General features: G+C 40.1%; 2 protein-coding genes across 3 annotated transcripts; one reads left to right on the top strand and one right to left on the bottom strand.

The window, feature by feature from the left end:
- Positions 1-3,682: 3,682 nt before the first annotated feature.
- On the top strand, positions 3,683-9,435 carry LOC308096294 (matrix metalloproteinase-19-like). Its single transcript, XM_080443681.1, has 8 exons — positions 3,683-3,758; positions 4,605-4,735; positions 5,415-5,627; positions 6,261-6,506; positions 6,625-6,723; positions 7,447-7,611; positions 8,132-8,259; positions 8,889-9,435. Exons 2-8 carry the CDS (start codon positions 4,669-4,671, stop codon positions 9,117-9,119), a joined length of 1,149 nt encoding a protein of 382 aa, XP_080299807.1. The 5' UTR covers positions 3,683-3,758; positions 4,605-4,668; the 3' UTR covers positions 9,120-9,435.
- A 5,877-nt stretch (positions 9,436-15,312) lies between these two features.
- On the bottom strand, positions 15,313-22,674 carry LOC308096298 (transmembrane protein 198-like). 2 transcript variants are annotated; one of them, XM_080443686.1, is made up of 5 exons: positions 22,583-22,674; positions 20,016-20,320; positions 17,726-18,301; positions 16,864-16,997; positions 15,313-15,927 (listed from the first exon to the last, which is right to left on the bottom strand). In XM_080443686.1, the coding sequence occupies exons 2-5, from the start codon at positions 20,170-20,172 to the stop codon at positions 15,778-15,780; spliced, it is 1,017 nt and encodes a 338-aa protein (XP_080299812.1). In that variant the 5' UTR covers positions 20,173-20,320; positions 22,583-22,674; the 3' UTR covers positions 15,313-15,777. The 2 variants fall into 2 exon arrangements, with proteins under 2 accessions (XP_080299812.1, XP_080299811.1); XM_080443685.1 differs by having other exon boundaries at positions 20,016-20,327; positions 22,583-22,668.
- Positions 22,675-24,020: the final 1,346 nt, after the last annotated feature.

The following is a 24,020-nucleotide window of genomic DNA, read 5'->3' as shown; positions in this document are numbered from 1 at the left end:
TGTTGAATACACTTATTGTAAGTCGCTTTGGATAAAAGCGTCTGCTAAATGACTGTAATGTAATGTAATGTAATGGATTCGCAGCTCCTATGCATGGCTTTTCAGGTTTTCTAGTCGTCTGTTTACAGAATTGTCAATCCGTGCTATTTCACCATGTTCTGTGAGATCAGGCTGGTGAAATTGTGCACATACTGGTACACTCCCTGGAGGCAAGGGAGGAACCTCTGTGTTTTGATGGGGTTAAAAGTCAGGGCTCTGCAGGACAGCCAAGTTCTGCCTCACTGATATCAACAAACTAAATTATTTCTCTATGATGGGGTGGGTGGGGATTGTAAACTGTTGCTACAAAACTGGAAGCTCATAAAAATGTCATTGTATCTGGAGCATTAAGATTTCCATTCACTGGAACACACTAATAAGAAACACAAATGCCTGATTTATACTTAGTTACACACAAGCTTGTATATCTGCTATTTTCGATTTGAGACACCATCAGGCTTAACCACGAGCCCTATTCTAGGGCAAACATTCAGCGAAAATAGCAGATTGACAAGCTCACAGCGTGACACTTCGTGAACTTGTAGATCAGCTACTTTCGGCTGAGTCATTTTGTGTAGAGGGAAACCAGGAGCTGTGCTGTATTAGACCCCTATATGGGACTCCAGTCAATGAAGTACAATAGGGGTTAAGTGGTTATGGGTCATATAGTCAGTTTGTATTGTATCAACATTTGACTGTTTTGAGTTCACACAAATCAAGAGTCACTTCCTTCCCGTCTGTCGTCTCACTTTACACGTTTACACGCAATGCACACTGACATAAGGTTTACCCGCAGTACACTGACAGAACATAGGAGGGGCCTTCTGCCCACATGCAGGAGACAAACAATTTGTAGCAATGGTTTCATTGTTTTGCATGAACAAGATCCTAGTCTATACACACTGTAATTTACTCTAGTCTTAGACGTGTGGCAAGTTGTTTTGCTCATGGAATACTTGCAATAACCATAAATTCATACCCAAGGTTATAAATATTTTCATTGAGAAATATGTTCTGGGGATCCTTGACAAACAAGAATCCTCACTGTGTTTACAGACAACTATAAACAATATTCTCGTCACACGCAGATAACAGATCCATTTGTACACACAGTTAAAATGATTTCACTGTGTTCTTCTGTCAATGAATCCACTGGAGTCATGTGCCAAAGTTACATACTGGGCAACAGTTCTAATTGAATCATTACTTCAGGAAAGAAATTAGCTTGATAAACACATGGTACAAAGGTATCAAACTAGAAGCATTTACCACAAACCATTTGTCAATATTAAATAGACGAATGAAATAACCACTTTAAAACTATACAACAAACCACTTTGTTGACCGGGGTCCCCGGTGCCCTGTATTATAGGCTCCCTCCCTCCTTTTTACCCTTGTCACAAAGTGGTAGGTGGTGGTGGGAGACTGGGAGTGTACATGTAGATCGGCACTAAGTCAGTAAAACTGGGAAAAACTCATGGACCAGGAGGCAAGCTTGAAGGAAAATATGAAGATTTTAATTTGAGCCAAAAATCAAACAACTTAAATTAATTGGAGGTAAAGTGGCAACCTCTCCGCATGGCAGCCTACACTACATTGAGCTGTTTCCCTTATATACTCTGCAGACGATCCAACTTTCGATTTCGAATTAACCAATCACAATGCAATAGCAATCCACCCAAGATGCACCCCATGTTCTGATCAATCAGCTAACAGGATTAACAGGCACCCCCCTCACCCCTCTTCAGGCACCATTGATCATCACCCAACTACACAGCTAGGCTTCAACAGGACCCCCATAACAGCATCTTCCTGTGCAGATAAACAAAGATATTAAAGACAATGTGCACCCTCTGTGTGACTGGGAATCTACAAGTGACAAGCATGACATACATTTCAATATGAATGTGTGCAGTGGTGTGAAGTAACTAAGTATATTTACTCAAGTAATGTACAATTTTGAGGTATTTTTACTTTACTGGAGTATTTCCAATTTTCTGTACTTTTACTTCTACTCCACACCATCTCAGAGGCAAATATTGTACTTTTACTACACTACAATTATTTGAAATCTTTAGTTACTAGTTACTTTGTAGATTTTGATAATTATTACGTTGAAGTGGTTATTACATGAACCACTTCAACCCTATATACTGTACATTTTGGCCATTTGAAAATAGCCGATCTACAAGCTCACAATGTGTTGCGATGCGGGCATGCGACGCATTGTGACCTTGTAGATCTGCTCTTTTCAAAAGATGTTTATGCATTTGAAAACTTGGGGCATTCTGCATAATGAGTACTTTCTACTTTTGGTACGACTACTTTTGTAATTTTACTCAAGTACATTTTGAATTCCGTACTTTTACTCTACATTGCAGTATTGATACTTTTACTTGAGCAAAAAAATGTTAAACTGTTTCCACCACTGAATGTGTGTGTACTGATGAACTTAAAGATATAGGGAAAATGTGTCTATAAAGAGGCTGCTCTGTGACAACCCTCTGCTACGCCAAATGTCTTCGCTGAAATTTTGACGATTAGCTATTTTCAAATCTCACCAAAAGTTCACCCCAGAATAGGAATGCTAGGATTCAAGTGGTTAAAACTATTTAATTAGTTCCCTTTTACATTAGATGTGGAGGAGAACATGCATTTGTAGTCTCTTGCTAACTTTGATGGAAAAAAAACCCCAGCAACATCTCTTAAAACTGGTAATCCCCTAAGAGGTATAATTCTGAATCGTGTTAGTCAGTGCACAGAAGGCGTTCCTCTCCTGACAGTCTGAATTATGTTCTGGTCTCATGCAACATGTAGAGTACAATGCATTCCTTCTGGGTCTATTGTGTGGTTTAGGTGCTATAGAAGTAGTGATGGTATAAAAACTGGATGAGGACATGTACTGCAGGAACTGATCTGGAGAACATGGACCTGGATGGATGACCCACAGTCCAGTTATGATTAGACAGACATCTCAGTGTGCGTTTTACTGAGACAATTGGCTTCTCAATAATGGAAAGATATCAGCATCTCAGAATGGAATATAGAATGAAATATGTGGTCCTTCTTGTTTTGGTGACAGCAGCACCATCTGCTGCCTTGAGCAGAGAAGAAATCACAGAAGCTCTGGTAAGAAAACACGCCTCACAACAACATCTGAACAAAAATATCAATATTATGGGACTGAAATCTGGTTTGCTTATTATTCACTGGGTTGACCTGTAGTGGTGCACAGGAAATAATTACCACAAAGACCTCTGGTGAAATAAAGAGATTAGGAATCATTTAGTTCAGCACCTAGAGTTCCATAAATTCCTACTATACTGTGGAGGGAATTTATGGAGAACTTTTGATTTTTTTTTATTATTGGTAATGGCATTGGTTAACAATGACAGTGCGAGTCAATTGATGTGTGTCTATATCAATATCAATATATATATATTTTTAAAGCAAGAGCTCTTAAATTGTTTCTATACATCGGGTATTTTTTAGGAACAAAATGGACAACTTAAATGCATGGGTCTCTATAGATTTGCAAGCAAAATTGTTTAACAGGAAGCTGTCATTAGTTAGTGATCAGTAAAATAGCTTTATACATTTACCAACATGACCTTTAAATATTCCCTGTAGGTCTATTTGAGAAGTTATGGCTACCTACATATTCCACTGGACTATAGGAACCACAAAGTCCCCCGTGGGGATATAGAAGAAGCCCTGAGGTAACTATCTACTATCCGTTATTACTTTTCTATACTATATTCACTGTTAGGTATAAGACTGTCTTGTTATTATGATGTTCATCCTTTGTCTAGCTTATGTTATGTTCTAACTATCTCAATATTGTAGAGTAAAAACTCCATGACATATTTATTGTTTTGAGTGCAGCTTGGTCCTATAGTTAGACACAAGCAGCTCCCCTCTTATCTCGGTGCACTATGCTCTTATCCCTCCTTTGTCCAGAGAACGAGCTACTTTACCACTGACCTGAGTGTTAAAACACTCTTAACCTGGCTCCCTATTTTGGGTATGTCATTATAGGCCACAATGTTCGGGGAAAAAATCGATACATTTCAATGTATTTCATATTTTTTTCAAATTTCAAAGATTTTGAAAATAACTGATCTATGGCAGATAAAGCGTTGCGAGCTTGTCAATTGGCCATTTTCACTATTTGTCATAGTACGATGAAGTATCGTCACTGTCAAGTAGAAATCTTCTATCTCCAAATTTCAACGCTTTATGTTTTTTTATTTTTTATTTAATGCCCTACTTCGTCACACAAGAGTGTCAAGCAGAAATAGTTAAAATAGCCGATACAAGCTCACAATACACAATACAACAATAAACAATACAGCCCATCTACAGCCGATCTACACTATCTGCTATTTTCACTATCTGAAAATCTTCGTTCCATTCCCTGAAAAGTAACAGTTTTTGACATACAAGTTACAAATATTTTCAATTTTCTTTTGCACATAATCTTCCAGATTAAGATGACAGAATACATTTTCATATTTGATTTGATCAACACATCTAAACGTCCTTCTTCTTAATTTATCTCTCAGAATCTTTCAGAAAGCCAATGACCTTCCCATATCAGGAACGCTGAATGAAGCCACTCTGTCAGTGATGAGAAAGCCTCGCTGTGGTATTGAGGACTCTTTCAACAACAAATCCCTCAGATATAGTGTGATGGGTGGGTATTTACACAGCAAATTTTGTTTGAATTAACCACATAAACCCTGGCGTCCCTATTTTGGGCACAAAAATATGAATATCCAAAGATCGAAAAGTTTCAAGGTTTGTTATTATCATTATACATTATTGTAAAAAAAAAAAAAATACAATGTTAGCTTGTAGATCGGCTATTTATATGGCTTATAATAAGTGTTTAACTATTGGTTTGTGAAACATTTCTTTAGACAGAGCTCTTCACCGTAAGGCACCATATTGAGATTTTAAGTGACACAATTTAACAGGCCACTGGTGTAAGACGATGCTGACCTTTCGCATCTATAATTACACCCCTGATTTGGGACAGGCAAAGACCCGCCTGGCCATCCTAACTGCTTTTAGGTACATTTACTCAAGTACTGTACTTAAGTACAATTTTGAGGTATTATTACTTTATTGGAGTATTTCCAATTTTCAGTACTTTTTACGTCTACTCCACACCATCTCAGAGGCAAATATTGTACTTTTCCACTATTATTTGAAAACTTCAGTTACTATTTACTTGATAATTATTACAAAACATACATTAACAACTTCAGCCATATAAATGTTTCGTCGCGATGGGACGCATTGCGAGCTTGTAGATCTGCTATTTTAAAAAGATTTTTATCCATTTTAAAACTTGTGACACAATTTAACAGGCCACTGGCGTAAGAAGATGCTGACCTTCCGCATCTATAATTACACGCCTGATTTGGGACCGGCAAAGACCCGCCTGGCCATCCTAACTGCTTTTAGGTACTGGAGTGACGTGTCACCGCTCAGGTTCCAGGAGGTGCATCGGGGAAGGGCAGACATCAAATTGTCCTTTCACAGAAAAGATAAAACATGTCCGGTGCCTTTTGATGGGCAAGGTAGGAACTTTGTTGTTGTTGTTGTGGTGGTGTTTGAAGTGTGCTTTCAAATGTTTCTATAAGTTTAAAAGAAAATGTCAAAATAATTCACAAGGGCTATTTCACATGCAGAATAATACTGTCTGTTGTTCCATGTTTTAACGGCAGTGGTGGAAGAAGTACTCAGTTCTTTGAGTATAAAATTACATTGTAAGTAAAAGTCCTGCATTCAAAATCCAAGTAAGCATCAAAATATACTTAAATTAGCAAATGTAAAGGTAGTCATGATGCATAATGCCGATTTCATAATAATAATAATGAATAATTGACACTTTAGAAATGTGCAGCCACCCTGTATACACTCACATACTGTATGTTGGTTTGTTTACTGTTGAGTGAGAAAACAATGTTGCACATTACGAATCATCTGGGGACCCCCCAAAATCATTGGGGTGGATCTACTAAAGTACTTAGTTACATTCCACCACTGCTTAACAGAATATCTCAATGTTTCTGTGTTGTGATGGGAGATGATAGTTGTCTTATGATTAGGACAAAGAACATGCATGTGATGATGGTTTATGATTAGATTGTGTGATAACAATTGTCTTAAAGGATGTGTCTTAAAGGTGTGTGTTGTTGTCTCATCATTAGGACATGTCCTGGCCCACGCCGAGTCCCCTCAGTCCGGCATCGTCCATTTTGATGAAGACGAACTGTGGACAGAAGGGAGGGACTATGGCTCCAACCTGAGAATCGTAGCCGCCCATGAGATCGGCCACGCTTTGGGTCTGGGCCACTCACAGTCCTACGGCTCCCTGATGGCGCCCGTTTACGTCGGATACCGTTCCGACTTCAGGCTCCATCCAGATGACATACGAGGCATCCAGGCTTTATATGGTAACATCGCAATAGGGTAATAAAGGCCACAATTCTTCTATTTCAAGTAATGCTCTATCTATATGTAGGCTAATCTGCATAAAATGTTCCCCTCCTTTCTATATCCCCCCTCTTTTAGGAAAGCCAGCGAAAACCCCCCCATCCAGGTATCCACGCCCACCGGTGGCTGTCAGGCCCCCAGTACCCTGCAGGGCTGCTATGGATGCAATTATGCTTGGTACAATCAGACCGGTCTCACAAAAAAAATTATGTGCATTAAATCATCCATATACAATGTCCTCAAACTTTGGACATCGCTGACACATTTTTCATAGTTATACAGTGTGTTATACAAGTCCTCAGTGTTCATTTAACTCTGAAAGTGTACAAATGAACATCAAACCTAGCACCTGTCTAAACAACATGCTATCTATATAACATTCTTAAAGGGATTTTTTTTCCTATCGATTAGTCACCCCATGGAGTCTTGAATTCATGGATATTGTTTTGTTTTTGTCGCATTCCTAAGCCAATAATTTAATGACAGCAGCGGTTCCGGTAGGAGACACAAAGAGTCTCCTTTGTATCTCCTACCGGAACCGCTGCCTACCGGTCCGCTGGTCATCAAATAATTGTCTTAGGAATGCGACAAAAACTAAAGAATATCCATGAATTCAAGTCTCCATGGGGGTGAACATTTTTTTTTGGGGGGTGAACTATCCCTTTAACATGTGTGGGCAAACGGTATTTCTATCTAAATAACATAACACTCGTGAACAACAAGTAGCTATCCAACATACATCTTGCATAGTACGTCTAGCATCTATCAAAATATAGACAACAAGCAGCGATACAAGGAATGAGGAATGCTAGGGGGGGGTCAGTGCTAGGGGGTAAGGTGGAGTCTGAAGAGGTGCATTTTCCTTTTAACTGTGTACTTACAGTATTCTTTGCCCTACAGGTCCACAGCATAAGACATACGTCTTCAGTGGTCAGCATGTGTGGACAGTGACTGACAGAGGTACCACCAGCCCTGTTCCCATCAATGCTCTGTGGAAACAGCAACCTGGAAACATCAATGCAGCCGTTCATTCCCAGAGAACGGGCAAATCCTACTTCCTGAAAGGTACATTGATATTATCTGACTTGCGTGAGGGTACGGTATATGACGTTTGTTAGGCATATTTGATATCTGCTGCTATTTTATGTTCTATTTGAACAAGAGAATGCCCAACTCTGTCACAGACTTTATTTCGTAATGGTTGTGATATCATGTTTTGTGTGATACTTTTACTTACGTACTTGTTTTTACTTTACGTTACTTTCAGAAGTGGAACCACAACTTGTGGGAATCTTGCACAAAACAATTCACCCACTCTTTGGTGTGAACTTGCAATATGACAATGAAATAAAGCTGAGTTGAGTTGATAGCCACTATTGTGTGTCCATGAGATCAATTAGGCTACTCTTTAACATTAAAATGTTCTTTCATTAACCTTTGACTGGTTTTAGCAAAACTGTGATTGCAATGTAGTGCAGTAAACATATGGTTTACTGCACTACATTGTCCCCTGCCAAACACACATACTGTATGTGTGTTGAACCGGGGACAATGTAGACAGTAAACATTTGTGTGTCTTCAACAGGGGACAAGGTGTGGAGATACACAGGCTTCAAACTAGACTCCGGCTTCCCCAAACTCCTGACCAATGTTCCTGCTAATGTCGATTCAGCCCTATACTCCAGCAAGAACAAAAAATTGATCTTCATCAAAGTATGTCATGAAAAAAGCAGTAGTTTTGAACTAGTAGCCTATGTGTGTGCTACTTGTTGTTATTGCAACCCATGTGCATGAGATGATTACAGTGGCGTAAAGTAACTAAGAACATTTACTCAAGTACTGTACTTAAGTAAGTACACTTTTCAGGACTTTTTACTTTACTGGAGTGTTTCCAATTGTCAATAGGCTACTTTTACTTCTACTTCACTACATTTCAGAGGCAAATATTGTACTTTTTACTCCACTACAATTATTTGAAAACTTTAGTTACTAGTTACTTTTTAGATTTGGATTATTATTACAAAACATACATTAACCGCTTCAGCTGAGTTACGACGCGTTGTGAGCTTGTAGATCTGGAATTTTCAAAAGATTTGTATGCATTTTATACATTTGTAAATGGGACATTCTGCATAATGAGTACTTTTATTTTTGGTACCTTAAGTACATTTTAATGACAGTACTTTTGTACTTTTACTCAAGTAAATTTTGAATTCTGGACTTTTACTTGTAACAGAGTATTATTTACATTGTGGTATTGATACTTTTACTTAAGTAAAATATTTGAGTACTTCTTCCATCACTCACTGGAGGTTTACCTTTTTCATCTGTGCCTATTTCAGGGCAGTGGATACTGGCAGTGGGATGAACTTGGACCGACAGACTTCAGCGCCTATCCCAAACCCACTGGCCAGCTGTTCCATGGCATACCCAGCAGTCCAGATGCTGCGGTCACGTGGACAAATGGCCATATATACGTGTTCAAAGGCAGCCAGTACTGGCGTGTAAACAAAAACCACCAAACAGTGGAGAAAGCCTCATCTCTCCACCGCTGGATGCAATGCGATGACTAGGCCACTAGAGGCCACTGCAGGCCCATGGTTCTAACGTCAAAACCAAAACCATTTATGCCACACAGGAGGCCATTTATACTCAACATTTACTCAACATTTACTCAACTCAAAATGGAATGTGGGCTGAGTGACTCCTCCTTTTTGCTGTATCATCAAATTAATGCTGCATTGTTGGCATCAAAAGGGCTGAACTGGCAGTCAGAAGGACATAAATAACAAACTCAGATGTTGCCAGATGAGACGTAGTCCTCTCCTCTTAATGCAACACCTCCACTCATTTCCTAGGTTCAGCCTCAGCACAGAACATTTGAAATGATACAAAAGAAAATCCTAGGACTTATTTGACTCTGTCCAGAATTCAAATAATTCACAGAGAATGCTGTGGTGCAAAGTGCAAAACTCAATTTTTCACTGTTTCTTTTTCATAAATCAGTGTTATTGAACACCCTTTACGTCTGTGTGTTGGCAAAAAAAATATTGAACCAATAAAAAGTATCAAAAGGCGCTTCTGACAAAACCAGCTAACTCCATTGGATCCTCAACTGTCTGCTGAACCAGCTAACTCCACCAAATGGGGGTGGAGTAATTCCAGGCTCCACACCCTTTTGACCATAGACATATAAAGGTAGACGCCTCCTTCGGCTCTGAAGCGTTCGTATCTCGGGCGCGCTTCCTTGTTCCGCAGGGCTAGCCCATATAAGGCTTGGGCTAGCCTTCCACTTCCTTCCGCTTCAGCAGGGCAAGCTGGAAACTTCCGTGTGCGTCACAGAAGGGGGCGTTCGGTAGGCCAATCAGAGGCAGGTGGGGCGGGTCTTTTCTTAAGAGGCAGCCACGCAGCAACTAGTCAGTTAGACGCGCTGTGATTGGCCAGTAGTTAACGCGATGTGATTGGTCAGTAGTCAAACAGCCCTGCGGAAGAGCCTTGTATTGAGATACCAGTCGTTACAATGAACTGCAGAGGCCAATGAGGTATCTAGGTTTCTATATCTATGCTTTTGACCTCCAACCTCATTGTGAGCTTTGAGGTCCATAGAGACACACAGGGACTACAAATTTCACGCCCACTTTTGAGACAGCGCCGCTACTCGAGGTCCGTTAGAATGATGAACTGCAGCTCTCAATGCAATCTCTATGAGAGGCATTGTAAAATACCGTAATTTCACTGGTTAACTACTTTTTTTTGGTCTTCTAATAAACTGTCCCATTTGTTTTATTTGTCCTTTTTAATGTGACATACCTGCCATCTCAATATACAACCCACAATATACTATAATATACTCCATCAGTGTGTCAAAAGTTCTAGCATCTGAAATCTAAAGTTCAAGTGGTCGCACGGAGGCATCCCTTGAGGTTTTCATTACCCAGATCTCATGTATAATTTTTATAGGCTACAGTATTTATTTTTGGACAATTATCCAAACAGCTTCTTGCAAGGCTATTTGTATATTAATACTAACCTGGATAATTCACTAAGTAGTTGAAAATGTCGGGATATGTCAACTATGCCATTTAGTTTGGTTATTTCCCCAATTTACATTCAGGCAAGTTAATACAACAACGGTAAACCCAAACGTTTTAATTTTTCCATGTACCGTCGGACCTCTGCGGTAGGTAGACAATTAATATAAGCCTATGACATGTTCAAAATATAGAACTTTGGGATGAGAATTCAAAGTCTGCGCTCGGCGCTCGTAAAGACAGTGATTTGTCTGTCTGCTGTCTACCCTCTGCTGAGTTAACATTATGGGTAACCCATTAAAGTGGCAAATTAAATGTGAAACACATCAACTATTAAGAAAACAAGAATATATGTTGATAAAGACACTCTATACATTTGGAAACATATTTTTATTCAACTCTATATCGTCTCCAGTTAATGTAGGATCATTTTAAAAGTAGGCTCTCATATAACTCTCATATCCTCTCATAGGGAATGCATTGGCAGCTGCAGTAGGCCTACATCTTTCTAACAGACCTCGAGTAGCGGCGTTGTCTCAAAAGTGGGCGTGAAATTTGTAGTCCCTGTGTGTCTATTCAGCTGTTCTTATCAATCCCCACTTTTTTAACTTATTGTTTTTATTTCCTGATTTTTTTTTTGGAGTTAACTGGTGGTTTCTGCCCGACAGCAGAGATATTATTTATTATGGTGCTACCCAGCAGGGAAAACGTTTTGGACTGTGGTGGTGATATAATAGCATCTCTGAAATGCTAAATGAACAACCTATTTGCCCACAATATGCCACCTGTTGGTAATCATATTAAATCAAGAGGTAAACAGAACATCATGACATTGTTCTGCCTGGCAAAAAGGTACTGTAATGTCGAACTGGGAGGTATACGAAAAAGGATGGTTTATTTTAGGGACTTATGGAGAGAATGATAGCCCCCATAAAAGGATTAGTTGAAAAACTCTGAGGCAGATGAATTATAGCCCAAATAGATGTATGGTAGGCTACATAACTGTTCAATAGTTTTGAAGATCGATCAATCAATCAATCAATCAATCAATCAATCAATCAATCAATCAATCAATCAATCAATCAATCAATCAATCATTCAATCTTTATTTTCACATCACACAGTTACAAAAGTAAAAGAGTGAGTTAAATTATCATCATATTATCAACATGGTTTCAATGATGTTCGTAGTGTCGTATAGTCCCATTTGATCAGACAAGAACAACACTATTCCATAACTATTCCCTGAGTGGAAGAATCCAGTTTGAAAGAGGGGTTTGTCCATAGAAATGTAATTATTTCCATAGACGTGACATCTGCGTTGCCAATCACAGAGTGTACTTAAATCACAGAGACAACCCATTATATGCAGACAGACATTTGACATAGGACCTCCTCCCAGTCCTCCTTCTGACCACTCACAAACAGGTTTTTTAGAAACAAAAGACTTCTTGGGCCAACCTTCTCAATAGGCACAAGCAATTAACATCTGACTTGGTTAAAACATGTGACAATTTACTTTAACCTATAAAACTATACTTTTACACAAGCTCATATTATGAAATCTTTGTTTAACATCTTATTATCTTCAAAATAAGTCCACACAAATTATACATTCATAATTACAAACAGCAGTTAGAAATACAATGAGTCAACAAAGACAACAGTTACTTTAAGACTGAATATTTTCCTTAAATGACTTTCTCTTTGTTAACAACACAAGTCATAGCTATCAAGACTTTAATCATTTTAACTACACACTGCAGACCTAAGACTGAAGAATAATCAAAGTGTATATATTTTACTGTTTACTCAGTCATCTCTTAACCTGGCTTCTAACCATTCACTACACATTTGCTGTCTGTGGCCGATGCCCAGGAAGGAACAATGATTATTCTGATTAGTTTAAATGAATACAAAAGCCTTCACTTAAGTCCTTTAGACCTCCCTCAGCAGGGCGCAGTCCCAGGCTGGACTCCTTTCCATCTGAGGTTTCCACCCAGGCTCCCCTGGAAAGACATCTCAGTCTCCTGCTTCCAGGTGCCTTCTTTTCAAAGACACCGATCACAGGAGCACCACTCGCCTACTTAGCTGTCCTTTCGCTTTCAGCTTATGATGGCCTGACTGTACATTGAGCCGGGCGCGGCGACCAAGCCTTCTTGGCACTTCATGGATTCACTGCCTTGCGACCCGACCGGCCGGTGACCCAGTCGATAGCGATCCCTTACTCAAAGTGTGATTGGCACTCTGAGCAGGAAACCGACGGTCTGATCCCTATCCCACTCTCGCTATGGGTATAGAAACTTTAACCGTTTTCACCAGCCTTGCCTGTAACCGGTGAGCCCCCACGCTCTCTTCCGGTTAGGTGTGGACTGTCATCCACGCACCATGTGCTGCCCCCGGCAGTCGGCACATCGACTAGACGAAACCACAGTAGAAAGTAAGTCTTTAACGTGCCCTCAGAACCTTGCGATTCCACCGTCGCCTGTTCAGGGCAAGGGATTGGAGAGCCTGCCTCCTAACCTCGCCCTGATAATCAAGACAAGACAGAGGGTGTCAATGCCTCTGAACCAAGGAACAAAAGGTTTATCAGAATGACTGTTGTGACCCTCACCTCTCACCTGGACTCTCTAGAGTAGTACAATGGCCAGGAACTCTGAACTGATTGCACTACAGCTGAGCCCACACAAAGTTGGGTGACATCTCTCCCTAGCTAACAGGACTTGACCAAAGGTCAAACCCAGTTTCTAAATACAAACCTTCAAGTGTTTACCAATTAAAATGGAATATCATAGAAATCCATGTTCTCATGTTTGAAACGATACGTTTAGTCCTGGATATACCATAGTAGAAAATATATAACAATAGCATGAGCGATTTCTTTATGGTCATGTGGATGGTATTGGACATTGCATTTATTTATAAAAAGGACAAATTAAAGAATATAACAAGTAATCTTTTTTCTGATTTATTTTTATTTACATTTGTTTAATGATTGGAGATTGTTCTAGTGCACTCATAAGGCATGTATGTTACTTTCTCAAAATAACCATATTACATATTATAGTACACAAGCTGTCAATTGTGAGCACTGCTAAACATCATGACATAAATGGTTGGTACCTTTTATTGATATTATTCTTTGTTTATAACACCAAACTGCCAGGCGTTCTGTCAAACTAGCATTCAGTTCACTCTTAGCATTCAGCAGGCCTACACAGTAAAATCCCCGGCGGTAATTTTATGGTGCTGCAAGTATACGGTATATAGGCTATAGTTTTTTGTAGCTCTATCATCTGATCGTAGTAACAGGGGTCTTCCAGTGTCCCCAGCTCTTTAGTAAAAATAAACTACATTTTCAGGTGGGACACCAATTTCATCTGGAGATTACTAATTCATTATTACCATACCCTAGGTGGGGTTGGCGAAAGGGCCTTTCTGTGTGGAGTTTGCATGTTCTCCCCGTGTCTCCTAGGGTAGGTACCCTCACAAAAACATGCAGTAATCCTGGTCACTATACTGCCTCCCCCTGGCCAGCCGGGGCGCCTAATGGAGGGGAAGGGAACTGGTTGGATTAACGTGTTCCTTCCACGCGCTACGTCCAACCAGGGAAACTCTCCCCTGTCAGGTGACAAGAAGGTCAGTTGGCTCTCATGCATTGAAGGAGGCATGAGCTCGGCCCTGGCCTCCCTAGGTTGGCAGAGGGAAGGTAGTGCCCAGGATTACATAGACAATTGGCACTGGGTGTAAAAAATAGGGTTACAAAATCGTGGGATAAAAAATTAGTAAAAAAAAAAAAAAGAAAAAAAAAAAAAAGAGATTACTAATTCATGATCAGCTTCAATTTCATAGACTTCCAGTTCACATTTTGTCTACTCTTTTTGTTTATCCAGACCTGAAAGTGTATTTTATGTTTACTAAAGAGCAAACACTATAGCAGTGATTGCTGTGGGAATATAGAACTATTTAACAATAGCTCTATATTCTCGTGTCCATTTGATTCCATGTGTATACTCTCAGATTGAAATAAAGGAAGGATTTTACTGTGTAATATGTCATCGCTCCCATGAGTTCAGTAGCACATCTTGATTGCATATACAATGCTATTAATACACCAATCCTCATTGTAATTTTGTTGACATAATGTAGTCACCAGCTATTACATGAATGGTGGAGCATGTAAAGGTTAGTATTTGCATATTTTTTAAAGGGCATTACAACTGTCTAACATTATAGCAGAGCCGTAGAAGATTATGATGATAACCAGGTAATTATGAAACTGTACGCTCATATCGCTTTGTCTCATCATTGCTCATTGGGCGATCATAGGTTTTGGGTGATGAAAATAATTTAAATGGATAATGTAACTTGCTCCTATAGGGACATTCACTGTTTTATGGACTGTTAGAGGTCCATTTTCAAGTGAAGTTGGATCCCTCCATGATTTGAAACTATACGGGTGTTTTGTGTCATTTTAGTGTACTGCAGAGATGTTTTGATTTCAGTGTATACTGCGTCTTTAGTGTATGTTATGGTGGTTCTCAACCAGTGGTCCGGGGACCACCAGTGGTCCTTGAGGGGGTTCCAGGGGGTCCCCAGCCAAATTAATAGTTAGGAACCAAATTGACCTTATGTGTCTGTAACTCTGTACAAATGGACCCTAACGGGTCCATTAGTTCCATTTGTACACTCTCAGAGTTACATGAACAATAATGATGATGATACAGTGTAGATTGGGACCCCCAAGAAAAACAATGGTTGAGTCCCTGGCACTTCTTTTCAAATGGGGGTCTGTGGGCTAATATGTGTCAATTTGGGGGTCCTTGACACGGAAAAGGTTGAAAACCACTGTGCTATAGAGATGTGTTGTGAGTCTTTAGTATACACTGTAGACACGTTTTGTGTCTTTTAGTGTATACTGTAGAGATGTGTGTTGTGTTTTTAGTGTACACTGTAGAGATGTGTGTTGTGTCTTATATTGTATAGGTGAGTTGTGTCTTTAGTATATACATGTACTGCAGAGATGTGTATTGTGTTGTGTCTTTAATATATACATGTACTGTATGATGTGTGTTGTGTCTGATATTGTACATAGGTGTGTTGTTTCTTTAGTGTATATACTATGGAGGTGTATGTTGTGTTTGTTAGTGTATACTATATACGAGATGTGTTCCTTCTATACTGCACATTTGTTCAGTCTTTAGACCGTCCACACAGGTGAAGAGGCCGTCAGTGGCACCGTGGATCGTGTGTCGAAGTCATAGTCAATCACAGTGTGTGTGATAGTGCTCAGGCTGCTGCTTGACGACCCTGTTCCCATCTGGCGCTCTTGAAGGCTCTGCAGATAACTCTGCAAGTCAAGTGGAGCGAGAAAAAATTGCTCATTTCACATCATGAAAAAAACACATGGTCAGGCTATAATCTTTCATATACTCCAATACTCTACATGCATGTCAAGGGAAAGACACATTTGACATCAAAGCTATAGGCTTTAGAATGTAGTAGTGGTAATAATAGTAGTAGACCTATATTAATTCTGAAATATCTACAGTATACCACCACACATTCACAAGCAACACAAAATGTACATAGACTAATCTAAAGAAAGATGAGTGTACATAGGCATAATGTGCAACACAAAGGTAAAATAATATGTACATAGACTATAGAAAGATGAGTGTGTGCCTAGGCATAATAATCAGTCATCTGGGAAGCTGAAATGTAAAGTATATTTTACATTTTAATATAAGCCAGTGGTGGAAAGTATCTAAGTACATTTACTCAAGTACTGTACTTAAGTACAATTTTGAGGTATTTTTTACTTTACTGGAGTACTTCTGATTTTCAATACTCCACTACATCTCAGAGGCAAATATTGTACTTTTACTCTACTAGAATTATTTGAAAACTTTAGCTACTAGTTACTTTGCAGATTTCGATTATAATTACAAAACCACTTCAGACCTATATAGATACTTTGGCCATTTGAAAATAGCCGATCTACAAGCTCACAACACTTCGCATCGCGATGCGTTGTGAGCTGCTATTTTCAAAGGATTTTTATACATTTTGAAAACTTGTGAAATGGTACCTGACCTTCTGCATAATGAGCACTTTTACTTTTGGTATTTTAAGTATATTTTGATGCCAATACTTTTGTACTTTTACTGAAGTCAATTTTGAATACCGAACAAACAGACTATTTCTACAATATAGGGTATTGATACTTTTACTTAAGTTAAAACATGTGAGTACTTCTTCCACCACTGATGCAAGCTATACTGACCGGAGCTAGGACGTCACCAGCGTAGCGTTTGAGGGGTGGCGGCCTGCGGCGGCGCTGAGTGTCACCTCGTCTCCTTCTAGAAGGGGCGTACCTGTACTGTGGTGTCTCGTCTTTCTGCTGTTTGTTGTGAGAACCTGAGGAGAGATCCACAAACATGAACATGATTATGTAACCTCATGGAATACCTGTAATTTGAAGCATGACGGGACTTATGTTAATGAATAAAATGTTAATCTGTTTGGTACTTAGTATGTTATTACAATATAACTAGTAGGCCTACAATACATAGCAGTGGTTGGAGGTGGTCTTCCTACTTTTCCATTGAGACATTTAGACCTTGGTGTCAGGTCACCAACTGGTTGTTTAGGTCAATAAAGTTATTTTAAACTGCACGTGCCACCATCTTCATTGTAGTTCAAACATGATTGCGGAAACCCCGGAGAGGGAGACAATGTAGGAGGATACATAAAACTTATGGATTGTAGCTTTGATGTATCTATTCTAAATTAAGCAGGAACCTTACTGTACACTCAGAAAGTCAGGAAAAAGTCTGGAGTGCTTGGAAGTCCAAATACATGTTTGCAATTCATGGATACAGCCTGACAAAGAGAATTCTGTGCCATTACGTGTGGGTTAACTTGTAACCCAGTTCTGTTTTAACATGGACATTTATTACATATTATGTTTAAGAATTTCACCATGAAATTTTGCATGAATAATGAATGAAGGCTTTTAAATCTTTTCTCGGAAGAGTGCCTTGGATCTTTTTTTTCTTTTGTTCAGCCTTACTGTAGAGATTGCATCTTTTTTAGTTTTTTTTTTTACTGTAGGTAGGTTAAACAGAAGCACTGTTTCCCCTCACCTTCTCTGTGGGCCACACCCTGGCCAGTGACCTTCCACTGCACCAGCACACCCATCAGACTTAACACAGGACAGATCCCAGTGATGGCCCAGCTGAACCAGCACAGCGGCCGGGGGCTCCCTTGACAGAGGACGTCGTACACGTGAACAGTCAACTTAAAGTTCTCCGCCAGGTAATCCACGCACACCATGACCGCGGTCGCCCCGAACACGGCCGTGGCGACCACGGTGAACAGCTTCTGCCACTGCAGGGTGAAGACGGCCGTGACGACGGAGGCGGTCAGCAGAGCCCCGACGGGGACCCACATCGGCGTCAGGCTGTGGAACTGTCCGATCGGCACCAGCACGGCGACGGTAAGCAGACAGCCCAGCTGGAGGCCCGTGAGGAACAGTCCCATGGTGGACACCAGCATGGTGACCAGACCACACAGCACGCCCACGCCCAGACCGATCCCCGCCTTGGTCTCCATCGCCAGCTGGGCGTTGAACTCGGGCTCCTGGTGGTACAACAGGAACACAGCAGACGACCCCAGCTTGAACCCCGAGAAGAACATCACCATCTTAAAACACCGGTATCCTGTAAAACAGAAGACGTGTCCTATATCATTTATTCCTTTCATCTTGCATTGATTTAACTTTCTGTAGCCTTTCTAAAGTTAATTGATTTCACAAGTTCACATATTGCTTAATACTGAATAAGAAAAAGAGGTTGCGCATCAACAATTGGTTTTCTCAGTGGAGTGTTAGACCCAATAAAATGAACGCTTACGCGTTTCGGCTACGAGCCTTCGAAGGCTCATAGCCGAAACACGTAAGCGTTCATTTTATTCGTGTGCCAATAAAAAAGTGGAAATGCGAGTACTTTGTCCTCCATTTAATTGACATTTTTTGGATGTGCTACCTTTTTGGGATTTTTTTTTTAAATTCCTTCTTTTATTGCTTAATACTGGTTGCCCTCAAATGTTTAATTAACTGAATAAACATCAACTTCCGCTATAGACAAATCCACAGACGCGCTGCCTGTAGCTGCCTGTAGGCGGCCATTGCTGCGGTGCCGCGGCCGCGGAGCGTTGGCACTGCAGCAATGGCCGCCTACAGGCAGCGCGTCTGTGGATTCGTGTATACACCCCCCATCTGTCTCCTCTACCATGGGACCTATCCACCCTGGCAGCTCATTATATATTCACACATAAAACATTTTTAGTTCTTCGGTGGTTCTTTGTGATGGTTCAGGTGCTACTGTATATAGCACCGCTGTGAAGAACCTGAGAAGAACAACCTTTCTCAACTGGTGGGCCACAGCCCGCTGTTGGGCCTCAGAGCACCTCCCAGAGGTGCTGCTAAAATAGTTTAAACTATTAATTTATAAATATTAGATAGATGTATTCATTGAGTAATTTATGTTTTGCTTTACACATTTCAATTTTGCAGACAATTACTCCCCTGTTTTAACACATTAAGACCTGAGGCCGATTCTACAAATGCCTTCTAAATCAGTAGTTCTCAACCTTTTTGGTCACGAAGTGACACGCTGTGAGCTTGTATATCTGCTATTTTTTAATAGCCAATGCAAAAATCTATAATGCCACAGATGCTTCCCCGGTTTTAATGGGTTGCAAAAATGTTTCTTTTAAAAAACACAAACATGTGCCCATCAAGTATTATTATCATGTTCGCAACACCAATTTGAAGACCTGTCACACCGATTTGTGCTGTGCTGGTCAGCGGACTGTGGGCCCGCTTCCCAGTGCATTGGAAACACTAAGAAAATAGCCAAAATGTAATTCATATGGACAAAGCTCATCAGAAAAAAGATTGAGAGCCTATATAACGCATCTAAAATAAGTGCAAACATTATATTAAGCATTTAAAATTACTTGTATATACTCAAAACAGGCTGCACTATCACACACACTGTGTTTGACTATACTAATCTTTTTTCAGACTGTATTTGGCCTTATACACAGAAATGTTCTCAGCGTAGTCTGTTTACTGTGTGTTTCCTTTAATTTCACACTAGTCTTTTAAGCACAAAAATTACCCTTTATTTATTTCCTATATAAGTACACATTTGTTTCCCTGCTTTAGAGGTTCTCTACTGGGTCCTCAGCTTAGTTTTCGGCACCTCTAATGGTTCTATTCAGCACCATTTGACGAATGATTCAGAGCCAAAGAATCACTTTTAGTGGTATTTTAGCATAAATTAACAATTAACCATTGTTAATTGTTATATCCATACTGGTATAATCTGAGTTGTGTATATTAGTGTCACGTATGATGTGTTTGTTTACCTAAAAAACAGTAGACGAGTCCGAATATGATGCATATGGAGCAGAGAATGCAGGGGACGACGTCAAACTGGTCGTTAATGTCCAACAAACATAGGTCCACGTCATATGAGCCATTACGTCCCGGCTCCTCGGTGACATTCAGCGATGTGTTGGACATACTGGAAGATTTTTAATACTATTGTTCCAGTTATTGTGTTATTGTGCTGGGCCCTACAGGACGCCACTTTGAAGAGGGGACATTGGAATGCCGCTAGCGTCCAGGGAAAGAGGAAGCACCATGATTAGCGTTGTAAACCATTTCCTGTCTTGCACCTGCAAAGAAAAGAGGGATTTTCAGCTCTGTAGCAAGTACACAGTAAAATGTGTGTTCATTTATCCATTTGTAACTCTGACCCGTATTTGGTTCCATGTGTACACTGACACTCTCAGTGTTAAATTGACACTCAAGAATTTATGATTTTTACTGGTTCATCTCAATACCTGAGTCATCCATCCATCCAATGAACACACACACACACACACACACACACACACACACACACACACACACACACACACACACACACACACACACACACACACACACACACACACACACACACACACACACACACACACACACACACACACACACACACACACACACACACACGTATTACTATGTGAGGACATCAATATTTTAGGGCGGAGATTGTACGAATGCCACTTTTGCCATTTTGTTCGATTATCAACCATAACACACACACACACACACACACACACACACACACACACACACACACACACACACACACACACACACACACACACACACACACACACACACACACACACACACACACACACACACACACACAAACACACCTAGGGTGTTATGTCAGTTCACGTTCACGTATGAGAGTTCAGTTCTTTCTTTTTCCTCACTTACAGGAAGCAGAGTAGGAAACCAATGCTAATGTCTCTATTTCCTAAACCTTCTGCAGGACACACAGATGAGGAAATGACCCATGAAATGACCCCTCAGGGAACCTTATTGTTTTGAACATGTGGTTAAGTGCTCCATCTACCCAAACAATGTTAAACAAACACCCCGACAATAGCTTACACTGTTCCACAATGTCAAATAGGAAATACCAGTTTTGCACTGCATACAATGGGCTAATTGTGTCTTAAAAAAACGGATTCAAGTAAAGGATCGTTGCCAATAACAAATTCCACAGCAAAAACATTACTCACCTAACACAAAATGTGTGAAAAATATATATTATAATTTATATAATACCATAGGGATACAGTAGCTAATTACGAAGGAGTGTGAATGTATGAATGTAACTTATGTGTGTGTGTGTGTGTGTGTGTGTGTGTGTGTGTGTGTGTGTGTGTGTGTGTGTGTGTGTGTGTGTGTGTGTGTGTGTGTGTGTGTGTGTGTGTGTGTGTGTGTGTGTGTGTGTGTGTGTGTGTGTGTGTGTGATATTGTTGTAAATAAGTATTTTCACAAGATATATAGTATGTATTGTAGCTAGATGAGATTCATAATATGTTTTTTAATAATTGTTATGAACTTATTCAATTGTTTTTTTAATTTATTCTGAAATTGTATTTTTTAAACCCTACATGCGTAGTTGACCGGAGCCCTGCCTCAGGTCTCTATACTTGGGCCTCTACACCAAACCCCTTTGCAGAAAATAGTATACATCTACAGGCTTGTAGATCTGCTATTTTCGCCGAATATTAACCCCAGAATAGGGACACTGTGTTCATGCAGTTGCCTCAGGGCTAAGAGAGTTCCTAATAACAATTCTAAATCAAATATTGATTCAACGATATTGGAACTAAGTGAACCACACTGTGCCGTCCAGCGCATTTCACGGGTTCTGGATTTGTTTCGATACGCTATGGCTTATGGTTTCAGATACGGTTCTCAGAATCTCATTTAGGCCCTGCTCAGGATGTAATACTAATGTGAGTTCTGGGAGCCCAGAACTCACATTAGTATTACATACATTAGTATTACATACAAACAATTCCCAGAATGATCACAGAATATCAAAGAACTGGAAAGTTTCAGGTAATGGAAGGTTCTGGATTACCCTTAGCTGCGGAAAAAAGCCACATGAAAGAGTTGAGTGTAGGATATTGTAAGTGTGTCTGTCTCCTAGACCCTATATAAGCCCTTCAGGCTGAGCCTCGGCTCAGCAAATGGAATTACAGGAGCTTTAGCAGCCTGCGGTGTCTAGCTCCCTGTTTGTGAGTGTTCAGAAAAAAGACACTGTCTCTTTCTAAAGGATCTCTGTTGGTATAATCAATATTTATTTCCAAAGAATGTGCTGAAATAAAACAATGAATATTTGTTTGCCTTTTCTAATTTGTGCTGTAAGTGGGACCCAGCTAAACTGACTTTAAATTGAGTATTTTCACTGCTATACTGAATGAAGAATTTAACAAAAAAGAAATAGGGACAAAAATCAATGACTCATCTAACAGACGACTAGAAGTGCTCAATAACAGATTATCACAGACCAATGAAAACATCACTTCTCTGTAGAAATTGTTTATAAGTTTCCTACCTGCTATGATGAAGCATTATCTTCAAGGATCAAACGTGGAAGAAAGAAAAGTCCTCTACATTTGCCAATTTGTCAGGTACTAAAAGTTCCTGGGTTGTGTGTTTTCGTCTGCGTGAGCTGCCTTGAGGCAGTAACTCCCTCATCTATGTGCTTCTGTGAGCAGCTGACAGTGTTGCACTCTGTGAGAGAGGGACCATCTGTCCCAATGCGTGCTGGACAGTGACGGCACCGCGGTGCTGCCAAGGCCAAGTCAAATCACTCAGCTCTCAAAAGAGCTCTCACTGTCATTAGGGCATAGCAGTGGCGGCCACTTTGTGGTTCCACAGATAGAAAGCCCATTCATATTTATATTAATTATTTTAAGCCTGGAACCAAGCCCGGCTCCTGGTGAATCATGTTTTTTGAAAACAAAAAAAAGGGTATTTATTAAATATAGTATATAATATGATTAAATATTCAAATATTTTGGACAAAGAATCAAATGTTATAATTTGTTGGGAAAATGAAAAAATTCAATAATGACAAAATAAAATAAAATAAATGAAAAAAGTAATTGAAAAAACACAGTCTCCTCACGCATTATAAGGACAATATCAGTCACCAGAACCAAGGACGGGTGTTTTCAATGAATCCAACATGGCTAAAATTGAGTTTGAAGTTACAATGGATTTGTATTGGAAGGGGGCGTGTCTGTAAAATGAATATCAAATATCTAAATGCTGAATTAAGCAACTTAAAAACTGTCTGGGGTGTTCACAAAATGCCAAAGTAGATGTTAAAATGACCCCAAACATGTTTGAAAATGAAATGTCCCTTTAAGCCACTGGACTATTATGGCCCAGCCTGACTGGGTCTGCTGCTCGCCATGCACAAATGGCCTTCTCTGGCGTTGTGTGTGTAAGCCCAGATCCAGCACACTTTAGCCTCGTTCCCAGCCTTTACTGAACTGCGAAGAGAAAAGCCTGGTCACGACCTAATGCAGAGAGTGTTGGACGTATTTCCCCCGTCATTTCCTTGAGCGGTACTTCCGCCAAATTCCGGTACTTCCGTTTAGACACTCAACCGGCTAGGTCTTGCCCACCGTGAGCACACTTCTATTTTATAAAGAGGAAAGCACTTGTACAATTGGAAACACCTGCTAATCAATTAACCCTGACACTGCTCACTCCCCCCATCTTCACCAACAGCAGAGCCCAAATCACACACCCCTACAAAAGTCACCCTGACAACCAACCAACAACCAATAAAACCATGGCACTGTGGCTGTCCTTACGTCAGTCCCTGCATATGCCAATGGTCAATGCACATGTGCAATTTCTGTTTGATTGGTCAAACCATGGAGCAGAACAATTCATGAAAAAGGACAGAGTTCACACATTTCGGACAAAAACACCTCCATCAGTCCTTTCCTGGAAAAATCAGCTTTCCCTGCATATGC

Source organism: Gymnoscopelus braueri (genome assembly GCF_963280865.1).
Source record: "Gymnoscopelus braueri genome assembly, chromosome: 12".
Lineage (NCBI taxonomy): Eukaryota > Metazoa > Chordata > Actinopteri > Myctophiformes > Myctophidae > Gymnoscopelus > Gymnoscopelus braueri.
Note: the sequence above shows the minus strand (reverse complement) of the source record. Positions and strands in the feature narration are given on the sequence as shown.